The 22722-nt window shown below is 37.6% G+C and overlaps 1 protein-coding gene across 1 annotated transcript in view; it reads right to left on the reverse strand.

Annotated features, from left to right (window-relative positions):
- The window catches only part of WDR64 (WD repeat domain 64), a gene marked incomplete at its 3' end in the record, with an annotated part of 67007 nt that overhangs the window by 38493 nt on the left and 5792 nt on the right, over window positions 1-22722 (reverse strand). Inside the window, exons 3-9 of the mRNA XM_009329212.1 lie at window positions 18173-18275; window positions 17556-17659; window positions 13927-13956; window positions 5616-5723; window positions 3757-3971; window positions 3109-3243; window positions 304-383 (exon numbers count right to left, since the gene is read on the reverse strand). Of these exons, the coding sequence (XP_009327487.1) occupies window positions 304-383; window positions 3109-3243; window positions 3757-3971; window positions 5616-5723; window positions 13927-13956; window positions 17556-17659; window positions 18173-18275 (775 nt within the window). The remainder of the gene's footprint in view (window positions 1-303; window positions 384-3108; window positions 3244-3756; window positions 3972-5615; window positions 5724-13926; window positions 13957-17555; window positions 17660-18172; window positions 18276-22722) is intronic.

A 22722-nucleotide genomic window follows, 5' to 3' on the forward strand; every position in this document is an offset into this window, starting at 1 on the left:
AGGGGAGGTTTAGATTGGATGTGAGGAAAAATTTATTTACTGAAAGAGTAGTTAAACATTGGAACAGGCTGCCCAGGGAAGTGGTTGAGTCACCATCCCTGGAAGTATTTAAAAGATGGGTAAATGTGGCACTTACTTACTTAGGGACACGGTTTAGTGGGCATGGTGGTGTTGGGTTGATGGTTGGACTCATTGATCTTAGAGGTCTTTTCCAATCTTAATGATTCTATGATTCTATGATTCTATTTAACTGGGAAAAAATTCACAACAGAACAATCTCTCGGAAAAAAACCCAATACTTACCCCCAGTGACAATGACTTTTGCTTTTCCACAGTATGTGAAGGCATTGACACCTCTGGGGACAGAAAATTCCTTTACAGGTCTGTAATCACCAATAAAACAGTTAATCAGGTAAGAAACCTTAAGAAAATACAGCCTACAGTCATTCCACTTTACTTTTCTGTAGTATATAGAATAGCTGTTTGCGTAATGTATACAATCTTGTTAAAAGCAATTTGATTTATAACAGTGACTTAGATACTAGCATCAATAAAATGGGAACAGGGTACACTTTCCATTACAGCAAAAAATCTCTGATTTGAACACCTGATACTCCAAACAGAATCCTAAAATGGTAGCTGTTGCCAAAGTAAGCCTTCACACACGTCTGCGTGCTTAAAGCAGTTCATCACTGAGGAAAAGTATCAAACCAACTGCCTTTGCCTGTTTTGGTCATGGAGGTCTATTATGGCCTTTATTTTGCATAAAGTAAGTGCAGTTGCTTTTCTGCTGCTTACGTATAATGTATTGTATAATGCATAGTCTCTATTTTATCTATTTTGTGTTGTATAATAACATGAAGAGACTGCAAGTTTCTGAAACTCAACTGAATTCTTCTCTTGCATTCACTGCAAAAGCACAGGAATTCAAAAAACCAACACAGACTGAGATTGACTCAGTGTCCCTTTCGAACCCATCCTTTCAGCAACTTCTGCTTGTGTCTCCACGTTTCATACGTTGCTACTAATGAGTGAATATTTTCTTGATTTTTGGAGTGAGCAATAGCATGGCTAACACCCATCTCTCCCAGGAAACGATAAATGTCAGTGTAATTAAGCTATACAGAATTAAATGAGTACACATTTAATTTTTTTCTTTGAAATCCAGACAAGTAGGTAGTTCATTTATTCTGGGCTAGAGAGTAACCATGGATATTGAAAACCACAACTGGGGATGACAGTAAATTTGACAAAATACTCTGGAAACTTTGAGGATTAATGAAAGAGCTTGTTCTTTCCAGGCAGGTGTAAATGAAAGGCTGTTCACTCCCTATTACTCAGAGGGAGCAAAGCTTTCTTTCCAGAGCTCTAACAGAGGAATCTCAATTCTCTTGATGGTATGAAATAGCAAGTAATCGATTTAAATGTGTGATTGGCAGATTTCCTCAGTATTTCTCATCTTTTTCCTTTATTTCTTAAATTTAATACTTCTACATAACTGTCTATTGGCTCTTTAATGAACAGTCTTGATACTCTTCTAACATCAGTGTGAATAAGAGGTTTCAGCAGTGTGAAGTCCTTCCCAAGTCATGACCTTGCAACAGAAGCACCTGGTGATCCCATCCACACCTCCCTTTTTTAAAATACTTCACAAGAAAAGATTATAACTGCTCATCAGCCATTACCCACAAAGAAACTTAAGAGTCACACAGGAGACAAGATACATTGCATCCCTCTTCAAGCACAATAACAATCGTTTGCTGCAAAGTTAATTGGGGAAATATATTTTGCTAGCACCAGTAAATCATATATTTCAACCATAATTACTTATGGAATGGGCATTTCAAAGTGATTAGATCCGTAGCTATTTTTAGGGCTATTAATTTCATTTTAACAGCTGTGTAATTTTTCAGTTGTCTAAATATAATTTCATTTACCTGCTGCATGAAGCTGCTTAGAGAAATGTACTTACTGGAACTGGAGACACAATTATAGTCAGTGTCACATGAAAAAGACCTACCAAGATATTTGCGGTTAATGTTCTGTATAACAAACAGTGGATGGTGGTAGCATATACTCTTTTGACTATACTTTTGGCTCTGCAGTCTTTTTTTACTTTCTCCTCAAATTAATTCTATTTTTCCAAAACTCCCAGCAAAATCAAATAGGATTAATCAACTTTTCTCCTGACACAGTATGTGACCTTGGACAAGCTATAATTATTTCATATTTCACTTTCCCCATCCGCAACAGACATGTAATACTCATAAAACCTCAAATTATGGGGTTGATGCAAGAATTACTACATGAACATTTATGGCCTGTGTTATACAAGAGATGAAACAGATTATCATAACTTGCTACTAGCCTTAACAATCTGTTAATCTTTGGATGTACCTCACAGAGGAATTGTGAAGCTGATCTGACGTTTACAATGCTTTGAGATATTTGAATGAAAAGTTCTATCTATATGTTATTTATAGTTCCTTTTTACATCAAATTGTGTTTGTATTATTTATTTTAAATTGGGCTATAAACTCTTCTAAAATCACAGACTAGTAAGGCGTGGAATCAGCTATAGCACTGATGGGCCATATGAATTATATGGCACAAATAAGAAGGCCACAACCCCTTTCCTGCTGCATAGTAAATCCATTTCGCAGCCCTCAGAATAAATTGCTTTCTTGATTTAAGCTTCTGTGACTGAAACTTGTGAAACTGAAACTAAATGAAACTGAAACTAAATGAAACTTAGTTGAATGTATTTTTGTGTGGATATAAATTTTAAATGAATGGATACATGATATACATGTAACAAAGCAATCAATTTTCTAACTAAAATTTGCCTGCTGAGGAGAAGTTGGAGCAGACAACACTGCTTATTTTTAGGGGTTGTGAGTAATGAACATATATGGACAGTCCTTTCCTACATCAAAAGCTAACAAACAAAAATGTTCAAGTATTTAAGTAGTTGTATTTTTGTTTGTATTAACAATGCTTATAGAAAAGACAGCTTCAATACAACAAGATGGCATCTTGCAAGGCACTGATCTCATGCAGAGTTATAAAGCAAAAGGTCTATTTTTTCAGAAGATGTCATATACTTACAAGTTGTCCTCTAGTCGCTTTATGTCATCCAAAACAAATGAATGAATGCTGTCTGAGGAGCAGGATCCAAAACAATTTAGGTCAGAAATATACTTAACTTTCACAACCCAGTCATCATGTAGCTTGCGTTTAACACTAGGGATATAAATTAAGATGTTATTAGGATATACTAGACTCTACTGTAATATGCCCATAGGTGGACAGGGATTTTGTCGGTGAGATTATACACAACCAATGCTAGCATTTAATATCCAGGGCAGATACAGAACCACTCTTCCAGCTCTAAAGCAAGCAGAGCTAAAGTTAGGGTTGAATCATGCACTCCCCTAGTAGCAATTATGCTTCCATCTAATTGGGCACAATAAAGCTGTGCCTATGTCAAACTGGATAACAGCAATTGTGAATTCATCCCTGGAATTTTACTCTGCAGCCTCTCTGTTGTAAGATCTCTTGTAAGATCTCCTACTGAAAATGATGGCATTTCCTTCACATGACAACAAGTAAATCATACTTATTGCAGTTTGAAAAATTTTCTTTGTTAGGTGGGGTTAATTTATACACAAAAGCTAATCCTCCATTTAGGCCAGAGAAAACCCAAATTAAAAAAAACCCTGCCAGACAGATAATATGTTCTCATAAGCAACTTACATGTTAAAAGTTTTGGAGTCCAAGACCTGAAGTTGTGATTCTTTTTTGCCTTTACATTGTTTAAATCCAAAGTGATCACTGGTCACAGTAAGTAGGTGAACATAACCCTTATCATCTCCCATTAGGATATTATCCTTAGCCAGGTAATCTGACATAGTCACCGTGCAAACACAGAGCAGACCATTTTCCATTGGTTTGATGGTAAAGCAATTATTCTGTGAAATATGGTAGACAGTTTATTAGATGTTGCACACAAGCCCTTAAGTTGACTGAACATGCTTATCTACTTACATCAGCATTCAATTCTTGACTTTGTTTTTCAAAGCTCCCCCTGTGCTAGCTGTTTCCTCGTATTAGAAACTCATGGAAGATCATCACCAAGTGAAGTTAAATGCAAACTTCAAGGATTTCAGTGAGGCTTTATTTCATAGGTAGCCTTTTTCATTTCAGTGAGGAAATATTAATTACAAATTTTAGGGAGGATCTCACCATGCTAAGTGGGATGGTATATTTGCTAAGACTGTATATGGTTTCCTGTTCAAAAATAAGATGCTGTCTACAAGAAAATGGGAAATAGCCAAATTAAAGAATTATTCAAATGACAAAATGCTGCAGTAACACACAGAGAAAATTATATCGGAGTCCTAATTATTAATAAAGCCTGGGAGTCCCAAGTGTACTTATATGGGCAGGTGTTTGGATTTTCAGGAATTGAGATAGTGGGAATGAATACAGCTGCAAGCCATTGTGGTATTTTGCTAGACTGAGAAGTCCTGGGAATGGGATTTTGGCTCATCTGCATTATACAGTTTATTGGTTCTACTGCCTGACTCCATCTGTTATTTGATTAAAGCATCCTTGCCGACCTAAACTGGCAACTGTTCACATGCCATAGGAATTAACTGCTTCAATGTTGTCTGCATAGCACAGAAACATTAGAGACATAACACACATATAGAACTGTCTATATGTTATTTCTGTGGTCTCAAAAGAGAACGAACAGCTCCTATTCAGCCATAGGACAGTTTCAACTCTCACTGATGTAATGACTGGAGGAAACCTGGTGAATAATGACTGGAGAATACATTTTTGAGCATTCCTTCCCAGGAGCCCAGTTGGATTGACAGAAAGACTTCCATTGACCTGTCTGAGCTTGGGGAGAGGCCCTTTAATATTGAGAACAATAAAAAAAAAATCCTAAGGCTTGATCTTATCCTGAAATATTTACTTTGCTTCCTCTAATCTTCTCAGCCAACTCAGAATTGCTGAGAAAAGCCCCAGAAACAGCAGGAAAAATCTAAGGTATGGGTCAGAAATCCTTGCAAAAATTGTATTTTGTAATAAGACATTCAAGAAAACTTTAACTGTTTGGACATACACTGCCAACCTGAAGATCCTTTTGCTCTTGGAAAGTCCTGAAGAAAATGCAGGAGATGAAGAAATATTTTCTTTAAACCAGGAAGTTACCTCAAAGGAGTCTATGTTAAATTCCTTGGGAAACCCGTTCCTTGATTCTTAATAGATTCTAAGATATACATATGCACATGGACACACATTAGCTATACATGTGCACACATATGCATTAGATATACATAGAAAATAAATTCTTTGGGGGGTTGTTTGCAACACAGTACAAAATCTTCCTCTTTCTTTCAGGTTTTTAAGACAGTCTAATAATCCCATTTGGCGTGGAAAGTGTATTCCTTCTTTAGTATAAATTCCACTGTTTCACTGAGTTCCTACAAAGGCAAAAGTTAATGCCTTCATCCTGTTAGACAAAAGGAATGTGAATGTACATTGAAAAAAAAGACATCTTTTTCAGGCTTCCTCTTTAACATTTGCCTGATCCGACATACTACCTGACTCCCTTTTGATTTATAGTCCCAGACGATGACTGTCCTCTCAGTTACAGCCACGACACATTTCAGACGAGGTAGGAAATCACATCCAGTGATCCAAGCAGTATCCTGACGAAAATAAAAAGGGCAGCTACAGAAGGATTTTCTCTGTAAATTTTTAACCTTCTTTGCTATTTAAGTACGTATTTTAAACCATCTCCACATAAATTCCATATACTCTGTACTAGTGGCTGCTAGATCCAGCCCCAGCTAACGGAACTGAGAGTTCCAACTCCAGGAATAGCTCGTATGTGAAGTTACAGAGGTGCCAGGCTCAACCTCTGTTATCAGTGACTCACCTCAGATGCACAGATGTTGCACATGAGAGGACACAATACATCTACACTGTTAGCTGAACTTTGATGACACTCTGAAAAAAGCACTCTGAGCAGAGGAAATTTAAGCTGTAATATCCATGGTAAAGCAGATTAAGATTTTTCTTGGATACAGTTTAATTCAAAACAAAAGAAAGTTAAAAGGCAGTAAAAAATTCAGCTATAATAGCAGAAACCCTACTGAAATGAATGTTTATGAAAATAAGTAACTTGTATTAAATAATTTTAATTCTCCTCATAGGTAGATCAAATATTTACAAAGATTTACAGTACATCTGCCCATATTAAGCCATCTTTCAAGTATACCTGCAGTTATACAGGTCTTAATGTAAAATATTTTCTCTTGCAAAGTGTAAGATTAGGGACTCAAATTCATTACTATACTGGCCAGAATTTGGGTGGTTTTTTTTGAAACATTAATAGCTGTTTGATTTTTTTTCCCCAAAATGTAGTGGACTTTCCTAAATGAGAGCAGGATTAAAATGGAATATGCTCCATTTCATTTCCATTTCGGTAAGTTTTAAAAATCTTATTTCAGCAATCTTATTTCACAGTTTATTATATAGATACATTTATCTTTCTTCTGTGTTAAGTTCACATATTGAAATACAGGGTGGTTTTTGTTATGTCTGCAATGGCACAATTATCTATTATTTTAAAATAATTCAGAACATCTATAAAATAACACTGACTGAAACATCTTACTTTCTTTTCTAGATTAAAGTGACAAAGAAACATTTGACACAGACTTAAACCACACTTTTTTGGCAGTTCTTCAAGTAAGCTATACCTACCTGTAACCTCTAAAAACCAGTTCCAGTGGAAGTACTTGATAAACAGCTAAAACAGGGACCTATGTTGCTAAAGATACAGTTTACATCCACAAAGTGAGTTAAGAAGTAAAAAGCACAAGACTAAACCCATGGTGAACTCAAGGCAGCTGCTGATGCTTCTACTTTTATTTCCATTGTTGTACACAATATTGATTTTGCTGTTAGTGTGAAGGGTCCAAAATTCTGACAGAGTGATGTCAACACTCTGTTGCAGGAGAAAGCTTCTTTCCTTCCTAATGGCCTGTAGGCAAGTGGTAATACATTTAAAGGATTTCTTGTGCTGCTTTCTACAATAAACACATGGAAAATGTCAGTCCTGCAGGGGCCTTATGGATTGCTTGGTAATTCTTACAGAAGACTTTATTATCTGTGGCTTTCTGGAGTCCTTACAATAGTGTCAGATAACAATGACTAACTGGTATGAAAAAGCTGGTTTTACATTTGTAATTAAGCTACTGTTTTGTAGTGCTGGTTTGTTATGATGCAGTCAAAGTAACAGAGCTGCATCTTGCAAAGGTTTTGCAGGCTATCATATGTGGTGAGATGGTATAGAGGCAAAAGGAAGAGCAAAAGCAAGCAGTAAGGAGAATCCTTGCACTTGACTGCTTACAGAGAAAGTCTAAGGGATAGATGTCCCTTTGCTTTCTTTTTTGTGTTGTAGTTCAATTTCAGGCAATAAAACAAGCCCTGATGAAAGGATTTAAAACATTGATACAAAAAACTTTATTTTATATTCTTGCCTAGAAATACAACCAAGAATCTCTGATATTACTTTGAAACAATTAAACAAAACAAATCACATTACAGGACAGTGATCTGAGAAGGCATGACTAGTCCTTATTTACAGATCAAATGCCCCCCTCCCATGAAAAGTTCTATCGCCTATATATGCTGTCCTGGTAACTGAATCTTCCCAATTCAGTCACTATATGCCTTCAGAAGGGACTTATCCCAGTTGAACACCAAGTATTTCTCACCTAGTTGGGAGAAACAACTCAGTTAATCTGTGAGAATAATCTTGGAAGACAGAAGAAAGTCAGATGTCTGATAACATTTTAAGGAAGAATGAGTGGGAAAGGCTAGAGATTAGCTTGGCAACTCAAGGGAAACGTCTTCATCATACTTAAAGGTCTTTTAGGCATATTAGCTTAAGGCTACTATTCTGTTTTCCCATACTGATAGTCAAATTCAAATACTTTGAGAACATAGGACAGAGTGAAAATAGCTGTTGTCATTCAGGCTGGCAGGGGATATTCTTCTCTTGGGCTACAATTTACTAATTCTAACAGAGGAATTAAGCAAAATATTAGAACAATGATGTTCACATGTCCAGCATGTTTCCAGTTTCCAGACAAGTTTCTTTCCATGTCTCAAAGAGCAAATGTTTTCCGTTAACCTCTCTGCCTCAAGGCCTACTATCAAAGTCTACTCTCCTGAAGCTTTCTTCTAAAGAAGCTATAGGTCACCTCTTCGACATTCTGTGAAGTCTTGTCTTTTTCTTCTTATCCCATGTCTACCTGCAGGTAAAAATGCACTGGGTATTTACTGGGTGCTGGCACCTGACAATGAGACTTTTAAGTTTTTCTTTCAGCTGAGGTCAGAGCCTTTTCCACAGGATAGAATAACTGAAGAGAGAAAGCTAGATCCTTTCTCACTGATAATAGAAACAGATGCCAGGGACCCTTTGCCCCTTTGAAAATCTGATACAGCCGCTGGAGTCAATTAATTTATTTTAGATTTTCATACGCACAGGTAAATGAGATTCAACCTTTCACATCCAGGAAAAATGAGAAACGTTTAACTTTCCACAACTAAGCAACTAAACTTTACAAAATTTAGTCAGTTTCTTAATTACATTGGAGTCTAAGTTAGTCCATATACTTACACTCTACAGGGCCTTAATAGTCTCTGCTTCCCACCAATCTACAGGATAACTTTGGTTCCAGTTTAATTAGGCAATTCTGGATATCAGTTTCTCCCTCACTATTCTCTCCGTGTAGCTAATGATGCTGAGCCACCAGCTCAGCTGAGCATGGGCTTCAGCTTCCCTCTCTTGTCACAGTATCTGTGACTAGAAAATCAGACTGTCAAACAAGAACTCGGCAGCAGTTAGTCCCTAGGCAAATGAAACAAGGAACACACCCCCATGCATTGCTATGTAAAGGTACCTTAATGCTTAGCATGTTCTCAGGGAAAATCCTTCTCTCATAGGGTTGAGGACTATTACTCCCGTAAAGAATTAGCAGTGAAAGGGAAACAGATGTTGGAATAACATGTGCCTTCTGCTCTAACTGCTTTTACTCTAAATAGGAACAGCTCTACGCTCTAATTCATCAAGGGAAAGGTCTGCTTGCAGTTAAGTAAACATTTAAAAAACAGTTAAGTAAAATTGAGCTTGATCTTTCTTTTACAGTGAGGCATCCTAGCCATTGTATTGTAGCATCCACTGGCTTAGAGACATGATTATCGTTAAGATACTATTTCACTAAAAAGGAGGGAAAAACTGACAGAAATTACAACCTAAGAAGCATTAAAACCACTCCTGGTTTGAAGAGTAAATAAGAACGTGCTCATATGAAGTTTTTTTACAAGATCTATACATCAACTTATGTCTAATACACATACAAACAAAACCATATGGTGTACACATTCAGATTTTCCTTACAGCATCTGAACTGCAACGAACTTTGAGTGAAAGGAGAAAGACACAGGTAGAGAAGCAATGAACATTCCAACAGGAGGAAAATGTTGGCCAAAGACTTTAACCAAGACAGAATTTCTCTTGTAAGATTCTCCTCTCAATAGAAGATAAATATTTCTAACTGGCAGTCTAAAAGAGTATCTGAAAAAATCAGGTTTAAACACATGACGTGCAATTTGTATATGCCAGCAGAAAGCAAGAATTAGTAAAACATACTCCAGATTTATCCTCTTCTTTCTTTTTGCCTTATTTATAGACACAGTCATATTTGATAACATAACAGCAAAAGTAGAAAAAAGGTGTTTATTGCACGAGTTTATTAGAAGTTTCCAGTCAGGGAAAGATCCAGCATAGAGAAATTGAAGTTTCCTGGAACAGGCAGCAATAGAAGTGTTTTCATGTATATAACTGAAAGATCCTCATCTTAAGACAAATTGCACTAAATTTGCCTTTAATAATTCCAATGAAATTACTTAAATTACACCAAAGACCAGTGAATATAAAGGCCTGGAGAGACCACTATAATAACTGAGTTTGGCTTCCTGCATAGCATGGTCCAGAGAATGTCCAGTGAGAAGTTCAGAGGCTAACAGAGACAGAGAGATTGTTCAAGTTAGCTAGCACTGCCTTCCAGGCCAGTTCTTGTTCAAAGACCTCAGCCTGTGGAATAAACAGGCTGTGTAAACACCAGAGCATGGTGCTCTGTTGTCCAAAATGGAAGTTCTTGACCAAAACAGGCTCCTAGTGTGGCTTGAGACTACTCAGAAACTAATAGTACGAAAGTCCTGAAGAAAGCAATGCACAAATTAATAGATCAATTTGATACACTGAGAAGTGGCTGACAGAACAGTCTGCCAGAGACTATAAGCAAAATGTTCCAGCTTTAGAGCAAAGGCTATAAGAATTTCTCTTCTTAGCACTGCAGTAAGTGACCGACAAACCAGGCGGCTGCACCAGATCAACCTTTTCATTATTTCTTTGTTCCATCCTGTCACTCAAGGGCTCTATCTTCACTTCCTCATTTCCAATACAATTTCTGTTTCAGCTTGTCTGGCTCATCCACTGGGTCTGTTTATGCTTTTCTATGCTATATTTAAAAGTAATTTCATTTCCGTTCTTCAAGAGAAGTGACTTGTTCACGACCAGTATTCCCATCATCATTCAATGATGATTCTATGCTGACTACTGTCAGCTGGACAATTCTTAATCCATTTAACATGCACTCTAGTGTTTTTTCAGTGGTCATATTTAAAAACAGAAAGTCACATGGTACAAAGTTGAATACTATACAGAGTTTTAAGTGTATTATATTTATGCCTCTATTCTTTTCACTCAGTCACACAATCTCATCAAGAAATGAAATCAGGTTTTCTTGAAGTGACCTGTTCTCCATAACATCCCTGGAACAAAATAGTAAATGATCTTTACCCATAGTTCATGTTCTGTTTATTTCATCATGATGCTGGGAAAGTTCTGATGGCTGCAATCCACTGGATTTTATTCCTAGAACTACTGTGTTTCACAGCCTTTCTGGGTCAATATCCTCAGGGCCAAGACCTCTGTTGCTCTGGTTGAGTAAGTCTCTGTTCTGAAACACCTTAAGAATGAGAACACTGAATGGTAGAGGGTAAAGGAACCTAAGGATTATTCTGCAATTTGTTAACCACCCTCTACACGCATCATTGTTTATCAATGGATGGTAGGTTTGGAGTCTGATAACTTATCTCTGAATTCAGTACCTTACTTCATTTGCAGGAAGATATCTACAAATATATAGCTTGATCGATTAGTTAGTGCCAGCACTGATGATGATGTTAAAACAGATGAAGATGGCGTAATAATTGCAGTGAGAAAAGAATGGACTGTTATTTCTGCAGACCTGAAAAAGAGAAATGTAAGCCCTGCAAGGCAAAGGCAGCTTTCCCTCTTTAGCTATTCAGAAATTAATCATAAGGTATTATTCATAGTTGTACATTATAACCATTTGGTGCTGAGATCTTCAACTAGTATAGTTCACCATATCTTTAATAAGGGTGGCTGATGATTTACACTCATGTAAGATATTGGCCTTTGATTTTTAATAGTGTTTAGATAAAAGTTATTAAAATGTAAAGCTTCAGTTTTAATAAGTATACGTTAAAATAAAAAAAAAACCAACCCAATTCTAGAAATATATCTCAGAGAATTCCAAAGTTAATAAATTTAATAGCATCATACATTTCAACTCCCTGGAAAGTGGAATTTATTCTCTCAAAACAATCCAGAATTTTATTTCATTATGATTTGGGATAAGGATATAGAATTTCCATTTTAAGAACAAAATATCTTAAAATATTGTGTTCTGCAAACATGAAAATCTTTTAACAACCATCAAAAAGTTCAACCTCAAGTCCAGTAATAGCTATATTAATTCTATTTTCAGTGCAGTATTTAGAGGAAGGATGAGAAGAAAGTAAATTGGCTAAGGACAGGATTGTTCAGTGCAAACACTTAAATAAGAATGTTAAATAAGATCGCCTATTCCCTAAGACAAGGCAGAGCACAAAGCAGCAGAGGGTCATTTTTAGCTAGACCACCTGAATACCAAAAAAGTGAATATAACAACAACAACAAAGTAACATGACATCACAAATTACCATTAAATCTTTCAGACATAGAGCCAGAAGGATTTCATAAGTTTGTGGGCATAGGTTTCTCTTTTCTCTTCACTAACCATCAGCTCCCCAGTAAATAAATGTCCCTGGGAAGCCAAAGATTTTCCCCTGAAAGACTTTACTCCCTGTGGTCAAGTCCATCATGTTCAACAGTGATGATCCCAACTGATCCAGTGATCCCAAGCAGCAATGATCCTCCATCCCAAGGGGGAGGAATCCAAACTATTTCTAACCTACTTCTTCCTTTTCCTAGGGAAGGCTGAAAAAGTGGGAACATCTCAGCTGGGAAAGGATGGGAGAGTGGCACATGACAACAGAGACAGCAGATCAGGCTAGGCCACACAGATCTGGTGCAGAGCTGAACAGAAGTGGGTGCTCACAGATACTAAACAGTGTTATCTGTGGATACTAAAACTATGACTTTTGGTATTGTATCTGTTTGGAATCACAGTCCTAACAATTATGGTATTACACCATAATACTGAGAGATACCTTTATAGAATCCTAGAATCATAGAATCATTTAGGTTGGAAAAGACCCTTAAGATCATCAAGTCCAACTGTAAAGCTAACACTGCCAAGTCCACCCCTAAACCATTATGTTAAACACATCCTCCTTTCACAGTTTTTATGGCAGAGATGTCCTTTGACGGTGCCTAATTCTGCCATGGCTGCCAAGTATCGTCCTACTGCCACAGAAAAAAGACCTCCACATGCACTGAGGAATCATTCTAAGATTAGTGCTTAGTGCTCAGAGAGGAAGAAGACCCTGCAGCTGCATACTGCCCACTGCAGCATCAGGCTGGCGCTCCCCTTCTTCCCCTTGGCTTCTCCGGGGACAAGCACCAAACATTGTTCTCATCCTGCCTTGGGATATTTGGACTGGGGAAGTTGTTCCTACAATCAAAGCAGGAACAAACTACTGAAATTCACTTCTACAACACAGCTGTAGGAGAAGCTCTAAGCTGATTCTAGTCAAAGTTTCCAGAAGTCGATAGGTCCCGGAATGTTTCTCACAGTTTACCTCTCTGCATTGATTCCACAGGTCAGATTAATCCTTGCAACAAATTAAATGCAACCCAGGCCCAGAGCTGTTTTCTGAGTTGGAGTAGTAGGGCCTGTGGTCTGGAGTATTTCTATTGCATCTTAGAACATCCACAATATGTGAGAGATAATCAACAAAATGCACTGCCCCCTGGCACAAGATACCTACATGGACTTTTAGGGCAAGGGGTAATGTCACTTTGTTAAGACTGATGACAGTTCTCTTGTCTGCAGGTCATCTGAAGGAAGCTCATTACCTAAAATCTGCAGTGATACTCCCAGGGTAAAAATGAGCTTTTAAAGTATATACTGTGTAGTCAACCAATCTACCTAGCAAGATGTAGAACTGTTTTTCACTAACGAATTTATAATTTTTCTTATTTAAATTTTACAATGACAATTGAAGTGTTGGAACTTAGAAGAAAAAATTCTGGAAAGGTAATGGATAAAGGACAATTTGGTAGAAAAAGCAGCATTTGTCTGAGGTTTCTTTTTATCAGATGAAAAAAATCAAGTTACCCAATTGTTTCTATAACTGAAGGGAATAAATTGAATCTGTTTGACCTGTGGCACCCTATGCCAAATTATGCAGAAGTCTCAAGGTTGGAAGTAGCATTAGAATAACGCTCAGCTTCTAATTATTTCACTTTAGTACCTGCTGATTTTTAATTCAAATGAGTTAACAGAAGGAGGAAAATTAACTTACTTCAACACTGGTGGTTGCCAGAACCGTCATCTGAAAAAACAAAAATATGTTGTCACAATAAAAAGTTAGCAATTGAATTAAAAGTCTGAACACAGTCTGTTCTCCTGTATCACAGGCAGAACAGAACAATAATAGCCAACAAAAAGAGTTCGTGGCTAAGATCTTCTGAGAAAGATCTTTAACCTACTTACTGTCTGTTCCCCTATATATAGTGAGGAACTTAAACCCCCTCTTTCTCTCACAGTTGTTTCATAGTTTGTTTGTTGGTTTGTTTTTTTTTTTAAATTGAGATGTTGGAGTGAGCAAAATAAGTAAAAAAATACCCATTTTTTACAGTGGAGTACAGATCAGCTGTTCTCATGGAATTGTGCTTCTAATGGTCCTTCACAGCTAGAACAGCTTCAACTCCTGTAAGAGGTAGGATGTGGCATACAGAAACCCAAGCTAATGCTGGCCCAGATGACATGTCAACTAGTGCCAGCAAAATACCAGGTAGAGGTGGCACGTTAGGCTGCCAATAGAAATACCCATATTGGTACAGCATCTTTCAGCAAAGTTAACTATTGGTGGACAGCATAGCATGTGACTCAAAAACTAAAGTGTTTAAAGCCACAGAGCGGTAGGCATACCTGTCACCATCATCCAGTAGAGACAGGGTCACCTTCACCTGTCCTTTAACAAAACTACTATTCAGTTTTCAAAAGCAGTTTCAACCTTTTCCCATCTGAAACACCCACAGCTGCTTTTTCACCTCCTCTTGCCACTGCTCATCTTCAGTAATAAATCAGTGGTGCCTCATTCCCATCCCAGCAATTCCACATTTCATAAACCAAGAAGCTAGAATCAAAATTTTTCTCCCCATAGAAATGTGATGCCCAGTGTCATCATGGACAGTCTTTGAGCAGAGTTTAAAACTATTGTTAATCAAGAGTTTAATATCCACGCACTGTTACCAGATTTGGCTTTGTCTACAGTAACATTAACTAGAGTGTGCACAGAGAATTTTCCTTAAGGCTGCCTACTCCTACAGGTTTTCTGTGCTGATCAAAGCAGCATCCATGTCTGAGATCCTGAGGAGGGTGACTATCTGTCTCATGTTCTAGAGTAAGCAGGAAATGGCTAATAATGCAGAGCTGCATACAGGTGTTGGAGCATATTAGGTCCACATTTGTTGCAGAAAGCAATGCTTAGTCCTCAAATAGAGAACTTGGTGGTCTACAAATAAATATTTCTTTGCCTTCACTTCAATTTCCGATAGCTGCAGATATGTAAGAGAACATGACATTTCTTATCACAGCAACCAGGGTTAACAAAAGCTTCCAAGCCCTCTTTTAGACAATAATTAAATTCACTAGCAATTTATGTAGTGGATGATGGAAGCCTGTCACTGGTGAAATAGGAGATGATTTTGAAAGCTGTCCTGATGTATACAGACTAAATTAAGCATTCTTAATGCCATCTAACATGACTGACACTAATTATTTGCTGACAAAAAATCGGATTAATTATTATTTAACAGAAGTTTAATAGATCAACAAGCTGTGTGACGGTTTGCAACCTCTTTATTGTTCCTATTCTTATTTGTAAATTGGGGGGGGCGGGGTAAGTTTTTAACTATTCTCAGTTTCTACCCAGTATCAGATAAAAACTTGTCTAGATTGTCAACTGATTCCAAGGATATAACACAACCATTAAGGAAATTGTCAAGTTATATTTGCTTTCCAAAGAGCAAAGAGAATAATACTAAGCTGATCTTGTGGAAAGCTTGGTTGCACTGGACATCAATTTACAGCAGGGTGAAAGAATAGAATATGGCCCTGTCTCTTCCCCCACATGTATGTTTCTTACTGCCCCAGTCAAATGCCCCAGAAGTGGCACAGTTAAATTCTGTATTATATTAGATGCACTAATTATATCAGACCAAATATTATTCATACATGTACATGGAACACACTGACTTCTGTGGGATATATGTGCATCCAAGAACACCATATGTTTAATAATCTGCACTTTAAAAATGCAACAATTATACAAAAATAAGCCCCTCTGTCTATTTGTTGATGCACCGTTCATGAACTCATATTTTGGCCCCTTCACCCAGAGCACAAGTCCCACCAAGCAGCACCTTCAGGGCAAGCATCTTCATATTCACTTACCAATATGCTGCAAAGCCAAACTAGACAAAACAGCTTCACTAGCTGAGATTTTTAAGGCCAGGTCTCTTTAAATCCTTGGTCTCTGAGAGAAGAATGATGCAAAAGGTGCCAACTCTGTATTCGCCTTTGTGATGTGAAGTGATACTCTAGCAACAGGACTCAAATGACTGCAATGTTAAACAACTAGAGTTTTCTCTTCCTTGCATCAAGATGTATCAGAGCAATTCTAATGAAGTCAAAATTCATTTGCTCATATCAACTGAGATCAGAGGTCATATCATGAGTAAATGACTGCTGTCGTAATGCCTTAGTCATTTTCAGAACGTACAGTTTTGTAAGTGAAATTTCAGGTCTCTAATTCACTGCGTTAAGCAGCTGGGTGTAAAATCATTTACACTGCAGTCACTGATGTCAGAGTGACATCAGTCCAGTCTATGAGGAGGCAGCCATTCAACTTGAAAACAGCATGGGGAGGTGGGGGGTGGGGAAGAGAGCTGTGTTTAACATTATACTTTGTGAAATTATTTTTCATAGGTACGTAAGAGGGATAATGCTCTGGAGGACAGAGAACTAGGCTTTCAAATAAATTATTTCAGTATTTACCAAAACTGCAGTATTGCTTTGTTATTTAATCATCCACAGGAGTCCTTTCTTGCTTTACATGCTCCTGTCATAAGTATTATGCACTAATTAGCTGAAACCCCTAGAAAGCATTAATGCTGCTTTAAAGCTTTACTGCCTTGTCTGAAACAATTTTTAATAAACTGGTTGTATTAAAATCGTACTAATGTAAAGTGCCAATGAGCACAGATGTGTGATGAACCTCATAGCATCTAGAAATGCATACCTCTAAATAGTGATATAATCATCTGGGAGACTCATTTACAAATTCTACTTTAACAGAATCTTGAGCCTGAAGTTCTACTTAAAATGGTACAGATCTCCTTACACTTTGCTGATGAGGGGAGTAACTGTGAGGCAGTGTCATGCAGCCTGTCAGAAAATTCAAGACTTTCAAGCTTCTGGATGTTGCTGTATTGAATAACTCTTTATGCAAACAACTGGTAAATGTTTCTGTCCATTCTAGATATTCTCAGTAGCTGTAGAAAATAGTTAATTCTCTGGTTTCCTCTGTATATGCAAAAGTTAATTCCAATGGCATATTCTATATTAAGGGAAGCTTTTTCTAAAAAGAAATGCAGATTATTTTCTAGTAAACTAACTTCTGTTAAGAATGTATTTTATTAGCCATCTCTACTTTTTGTCAACTTCTGTGGACTGTTCAGTAGGTTTATAATTGAAAATAATGTGTATTTCCTACTGTACTTAAAAATATAGAAAAAGTTAACTTTAATAAAAAAAGATATCTAGCTCTTTTTTATGGGTAAGTTTGCATGCTAGATCACAGTTCACTTGGTTCCCATATATACTGCCTAATAGAATAATAAAAAAGTTTGTTTGAGTCTGAATTACCTGGTTGTTAAAAATAGTTAGCACTCCTTTCTGAGAGGATGTTACTGTGAAATCCAGATGGGGCACCTTCACTATACCCTTAATCACATCTTGTCTCTTGACAACTGTCAATGACAAAATATTACTCTTCATCTTACAGACACAGGAAATCTAAACAAACAGAACCATAATAGCAAGAACATTTTCTCTTTCTGAAATGCGTATTTGTACCAACTCCAAGGCAGTAATGCATTATTTCATAGATTATCCTATACTTGATTTAAATAATCATGTTGCATTTTTAAATATCATTAATGCATTATGGATGTACTATTCTTTCTACATTATTTAAAAAATACAGAAAGACAAAGAATAACTGCATGAATAAATAGTCTGAGTCAGACAAATTCATAATTTCAAAATAATTTAGGAAAATGGATAACTGGGCAAGGCAGCAGTGGAGTGTTCAGACGCAATGAGTTTAGTAAAAAAACATATTCTGGAACACATAAGAAGAAGAAGAAGCATGAATAAAAAGCAAAGACAGACATGAGATCTTATTACTGTACTTTCAATAAAGTGTGCAACATACGGCATTATAAAAAGATTAGTTTTGGATACAAGATGAAGTATGTCACCTGCATGAGTAATCTGCTGTTTTTCAGATACAAGGAAAACCATGTTTTCTTCTTTCAGCTGGGAAGACAGGGCATCACTTTCTCCTATGAAATAGCCAAAAATCTAAACAAAACAAAATAGAACAAAACAAAGTGCAACAAATCTACTTCTGGAATATATGTTTATATGTATAAAGTCAAAATTTATCTGACATTTTTATCATTTAATATTCTCTGAATAAGTTTCCTAGTGTTATTTGCCTTAACCATTAGCTGTCAATATGACTTTAGATTGCTAAGATCTGCTGCTCAGGCACAATCTTTCTTCAACATTTACAAAGAAGCCGGCATACACATGGCTTCTAGGAATAAAAACCATCTAATTGATAAAGCTGTTAGTACAGCTTTGCCTTGTAACGATTGTCGGTAAATAGTCATCTTCAATTTCCTTTTTCCAGTTTTACCTACTTGTGCTTCCTCAGCTAGACCTCAGCTAAAAGAAAAAATAGTAAAAGGCAGACAAAACAGATTTCTCTATAAACTGAGAGATTCAAAGTAGCGTAGTGTTTAGCCTACACAGAAGAAGAGCTTTTACATAAAGCTATGTAGATTCCCATTTGCCTGAAAAAAATTGAATACAAAGTCCATTTTAAAAATTCTTTTTCAGAAATCTCCCTAAGCCTGGCAATGTTCCATTTGTACTGATCATGATGGAGATCCCCAGTCAAGATATTCAGGTAAGTAGCTCATTTCTGTTACAGGTTGTGACAATACTTCAGCTGAAATGCTCTCCAAACCTCAAGTCCTGTACCCAAGAGTAGGTTAGTCATTTCCTCAGAAAATGCGTTCAGCCCCACTCAGCCGTACAGATACTTTTGAATCTCCTTTCTCATATTATGGACATTATATTTACTCACTTTCTCTCATGAGTTCTAAAAGCAATGGTCCTTTGGATGCAAGACAAAACTTTGCACTTTTTTCTAGTTCAACATTTTTCATGCTATACAACAGAACTCCCATTTTTCTTCTTTGAGAGATTCAGATCTACATCTTTCAAAAAAATATTCTTACACAACATTACTCTTCATCTTTCACTTCACAGCTCCCTCCTTACCATGCACACAATTGTTATCTATCATACATCGTCAGTCAATACATCGCCTGTCTATTATAGCCCCTTACATTCCCCTTTCTAGTTTCTTGTACTATCACCTTGTCTTTCCATCCTGTATCCAGGCAGGATACAGGATTTAGTATCCTAAATTCGAGGTGTATGCTCCTTCTGCAAAGTCATAATAACATAATCTTCACGATATCCAGCATAAATCAAAAAGTAGTAATAGTAGTAATTCATACATATGGACTGTTTTTCATGTTACAGCATTTTCACAGTTGATTCTCACTGTTTTAAGTTCCATCTGAATCCCCCAGTTGTTTAGTATTAAATAGAAGGGTTCTGAAAGAATTGGTGTGGCTAGAACTTTATAATGGAGTGTTTCCCCAGAAAATTAAGGATGTACTCTTTCCACTATCATCAGTTAATATTCTTCTAGCAGGTTTCCACCTATAATATGTATCGACAGTGTTACAGAAACACAGAATCACAAGGTCATGAGGTTGAAAAGGACCTCTTGGGATCATTTAGTCCAACCCCCCTTTCCAAGGGGGTTAGCTACACCAAGTTGTGCAGGACCGTCTCCAGTTGCGTTTTGAATATCTCTAAGGATGGACACTCCACAGACTCGTTGGGCAACCTATTCCAGTGTTTGATCACCCTCATGGTAAAAAAGTGTCTTCTATGTTCAAATGGAATTTCACATGTTTCAATTTGAGCCCATTGCCTCTTGTCCTGTCAGTGGGCACTAGGGAGAAGAGTCTCTCTCTCTCCCCTTCATCCCCCATGCCCTCCCCTGCTTAGGTATTTACACACAATGTTAAGAGTCTTCTCTTCTCCAGACTAAACAGTCTCAGGTCTCCCAACCTTTCCTCATATGAGAGGTGCTCCAACCCCTTAATCATCTTCATAGTCCTTCACTGGACTCGCACTAGTAACTCCATATCTCTCTTGTACTGGGAAGCCCAGACCTGGACATTGTAGTCCAGGTGTGGTCTCAAGTCCTGAATAGAGAGAAAGGATCACCACATTTGACCTGCTAGCAAACCTCTTCCTAAACCAGCCCAGGATGCTGTTGGCCTTCTTTGCTACAAGGGCACATTGCTGGCTCATGTTCAAAGGACCAAAGGTCTTTTGTGCAGACCTGCTTCTCAACTGGTCTGTCACCAATGTATACTGGTGCATGGGACCAGTTCCTTCCCAGGTGCAGGACTTTGCACTTCCCTTGTTGAACCTCATGAGGTTCCTGTCAGCCCACTTCTCCAGCCTGTTGAGGTCCCTCTGAATGGCAGCAGCACAACCCTATGGTGTATCAGCCACTCCTCTCAGTTATATATTTGCAAATTTGCTGAGGGTGCACTCTCTGCCATTGTCCAGGTCATTAATGAAGATGTTAAATGGTATCGGCTCCAGTATTGACCCCTGGCATACACCACTAGTGACTTGCCTCCAACTGGGTTTTGTATCACTTAGGGGTTCAGACAGTATTCTTTCCACCTCACTGCCCACTTACTTAACCCATACTTTATCAGCATGTCTACGAGTATGTTATGGGAGACAATGTCAAAAACATTACTGAAGTCGAGGTAGACAACATCCACTGCTCTCCTCTTACCCACCAAGCTAGTCACCTCATTGTAGAATCCTATCAGGCTGGTTAAGCATGATTTCTATGATTGCCCCTTTGTAATCCATGCTGACTACTCGTGATCACCTTCTTGTCCTACATGTGCTTGGAGATGGTTTCCAGAATTAGTTGCTCCATCATCTTCACCAAGAATCGAGGTGAGGCTAGTTGTCCTGTACTTCCATGGATCCTTTCCCTTGCCCTTACTGAAGATAGGAGTGACATTTTACTTTCTTAAGTGTATGTTCACATTTTCCAGGCAGTGGAGAACAGGTCCTTCACCTTTCTGGGGACTAAGATTTTGGTGGGAGGACTTTTTCTTTAATGATAGACTGACCTGGTATCAGGTCGCTCCTGAGTCTTGACAGGATGCTGGATGCAGTGGTTGGGCTAGCCCAGTAGCTGCCCTAAAGCCAACAGAGGTGGAAGTTCTCAGTGAGACACGCAGGTGTGTCCTGTCATGCTTCCTGTAGACATGAGGCGGTGCCATATCTGATCTTTTGCTTCTGCCTAGCAGGCAGAACACTGCCCAAAGAAAGGGCATCTTAGAAATCCCTTACAGCTGCATAAATGGCTTCTTCTGACTCCAACATGGAGACAGGGGATCCCAACAAGCTCCACCCCATAATGTCTACCAGAGGTTGACAAAGAGCATAAAAGATGAAGCAAAATGCAATTTACACATCTTTCAGATATTTGCTGCTAAAAAATAGAGCTTTCAAAGTGCAAACTATATTTGGGAAAGAGATGCAGAGGTCAGTTTCCCAAATCATTGATAAATGACAGCTGTTAGACTGTCCAGGATAGGTCTTCTAAATTTTGAAGCCAGTAGATGACTAAGGGTAGATCTTAATTTAACTAAAGAGAAGATTTAAAATTACTTTTTTTTTTTAATAAAAAAGTGTCCTTTGAGAATGGGTATATTGTTGTGGAGACTGCTGGAAACTTAGGAAACCCTTGAACATGGAGGTACTTGAAAAAGAGAAACATCGGGAAGATAAAGAAATAGGAACACTCAAAAGACCATGATCTTTTAGGTCACGGAAATATATTTGGAAGAGTTTGTCAAGATAAAGAGAGGACAGATATGGAGAAGTAAATTTGAAAAAATTAGATCTGTGAGAGTAGGAAGAGAGGAATAAGGGGTCAGGGATAGAGTTCTGGGAAAGGGGGGCAAGGGAGAGACGGAGGTGATAAAAGAGAAATATCAAAGGAACAAAGTGACCTGTATCCCTCTTCCTTGACTTTCAAGACTGAGGGCATGCTCAGCAGTGCCAAAAGCAGCAGGGGAACTCAGAAGAACCAGGATGAAATACAGTCCTTTTAGAAAAAAATCATTAGAAAACTGGAGCACAGACAGCAGAAACCATGATGGCTATTTAGGATGTTACAGAAAGCAACTGTTATCAATGATACATTTGAAAAATTAAGTGATAAAAAGGAAGCTGAAGCAAGATCAAGGCTACTTACATTGTTCACAGGGGGTAAGTAATCCAAGTTGCAGTTTACAGATGTGATTTGTCTTATATAACTAGTAGGTTAATGAACATAATAAGAATGAATGTTATCAGGTAAGGGAGGCATATTTGTATCTTTCACCATCTCTCTCAAACAACACCTGGTCTCAACTAGAATACCCAGAATACTCTCCAGTCTTAAAAGGCCAATTACCATTTCAACAGAGTTTTCAAGCATGTAAAGGAGCAGATTTGCGTTTTTGTTTTGTTTTGTTTTGTTTTCAGAAAAAGTGAAATTTCACTTAAAAGGAATGAAAAGGCTAAGGAGGATGAGAAAAGCAAGTGGGATGTAGGCTGGTCAAGTGCTAAATAC

The sequence above is a fragment of the Pygoscelis adeliae genome, unplaced genomic scaffold (genome assembly GCF_000699105.1).
Source record: "Pygoscelis adeliae isolate BGI_AS28 unplaced genomic scaffold, ASM69910v1 Scaffold77, whole genome shotgun sequence".
Taxonomy (NCBI): domain Eukaryota; kingdom Metazoa; phylum Chordata; class Aves; order Sphenisciformes; family Spheniscidae; genus Pygoscelis; species Pygoscelis adeliae.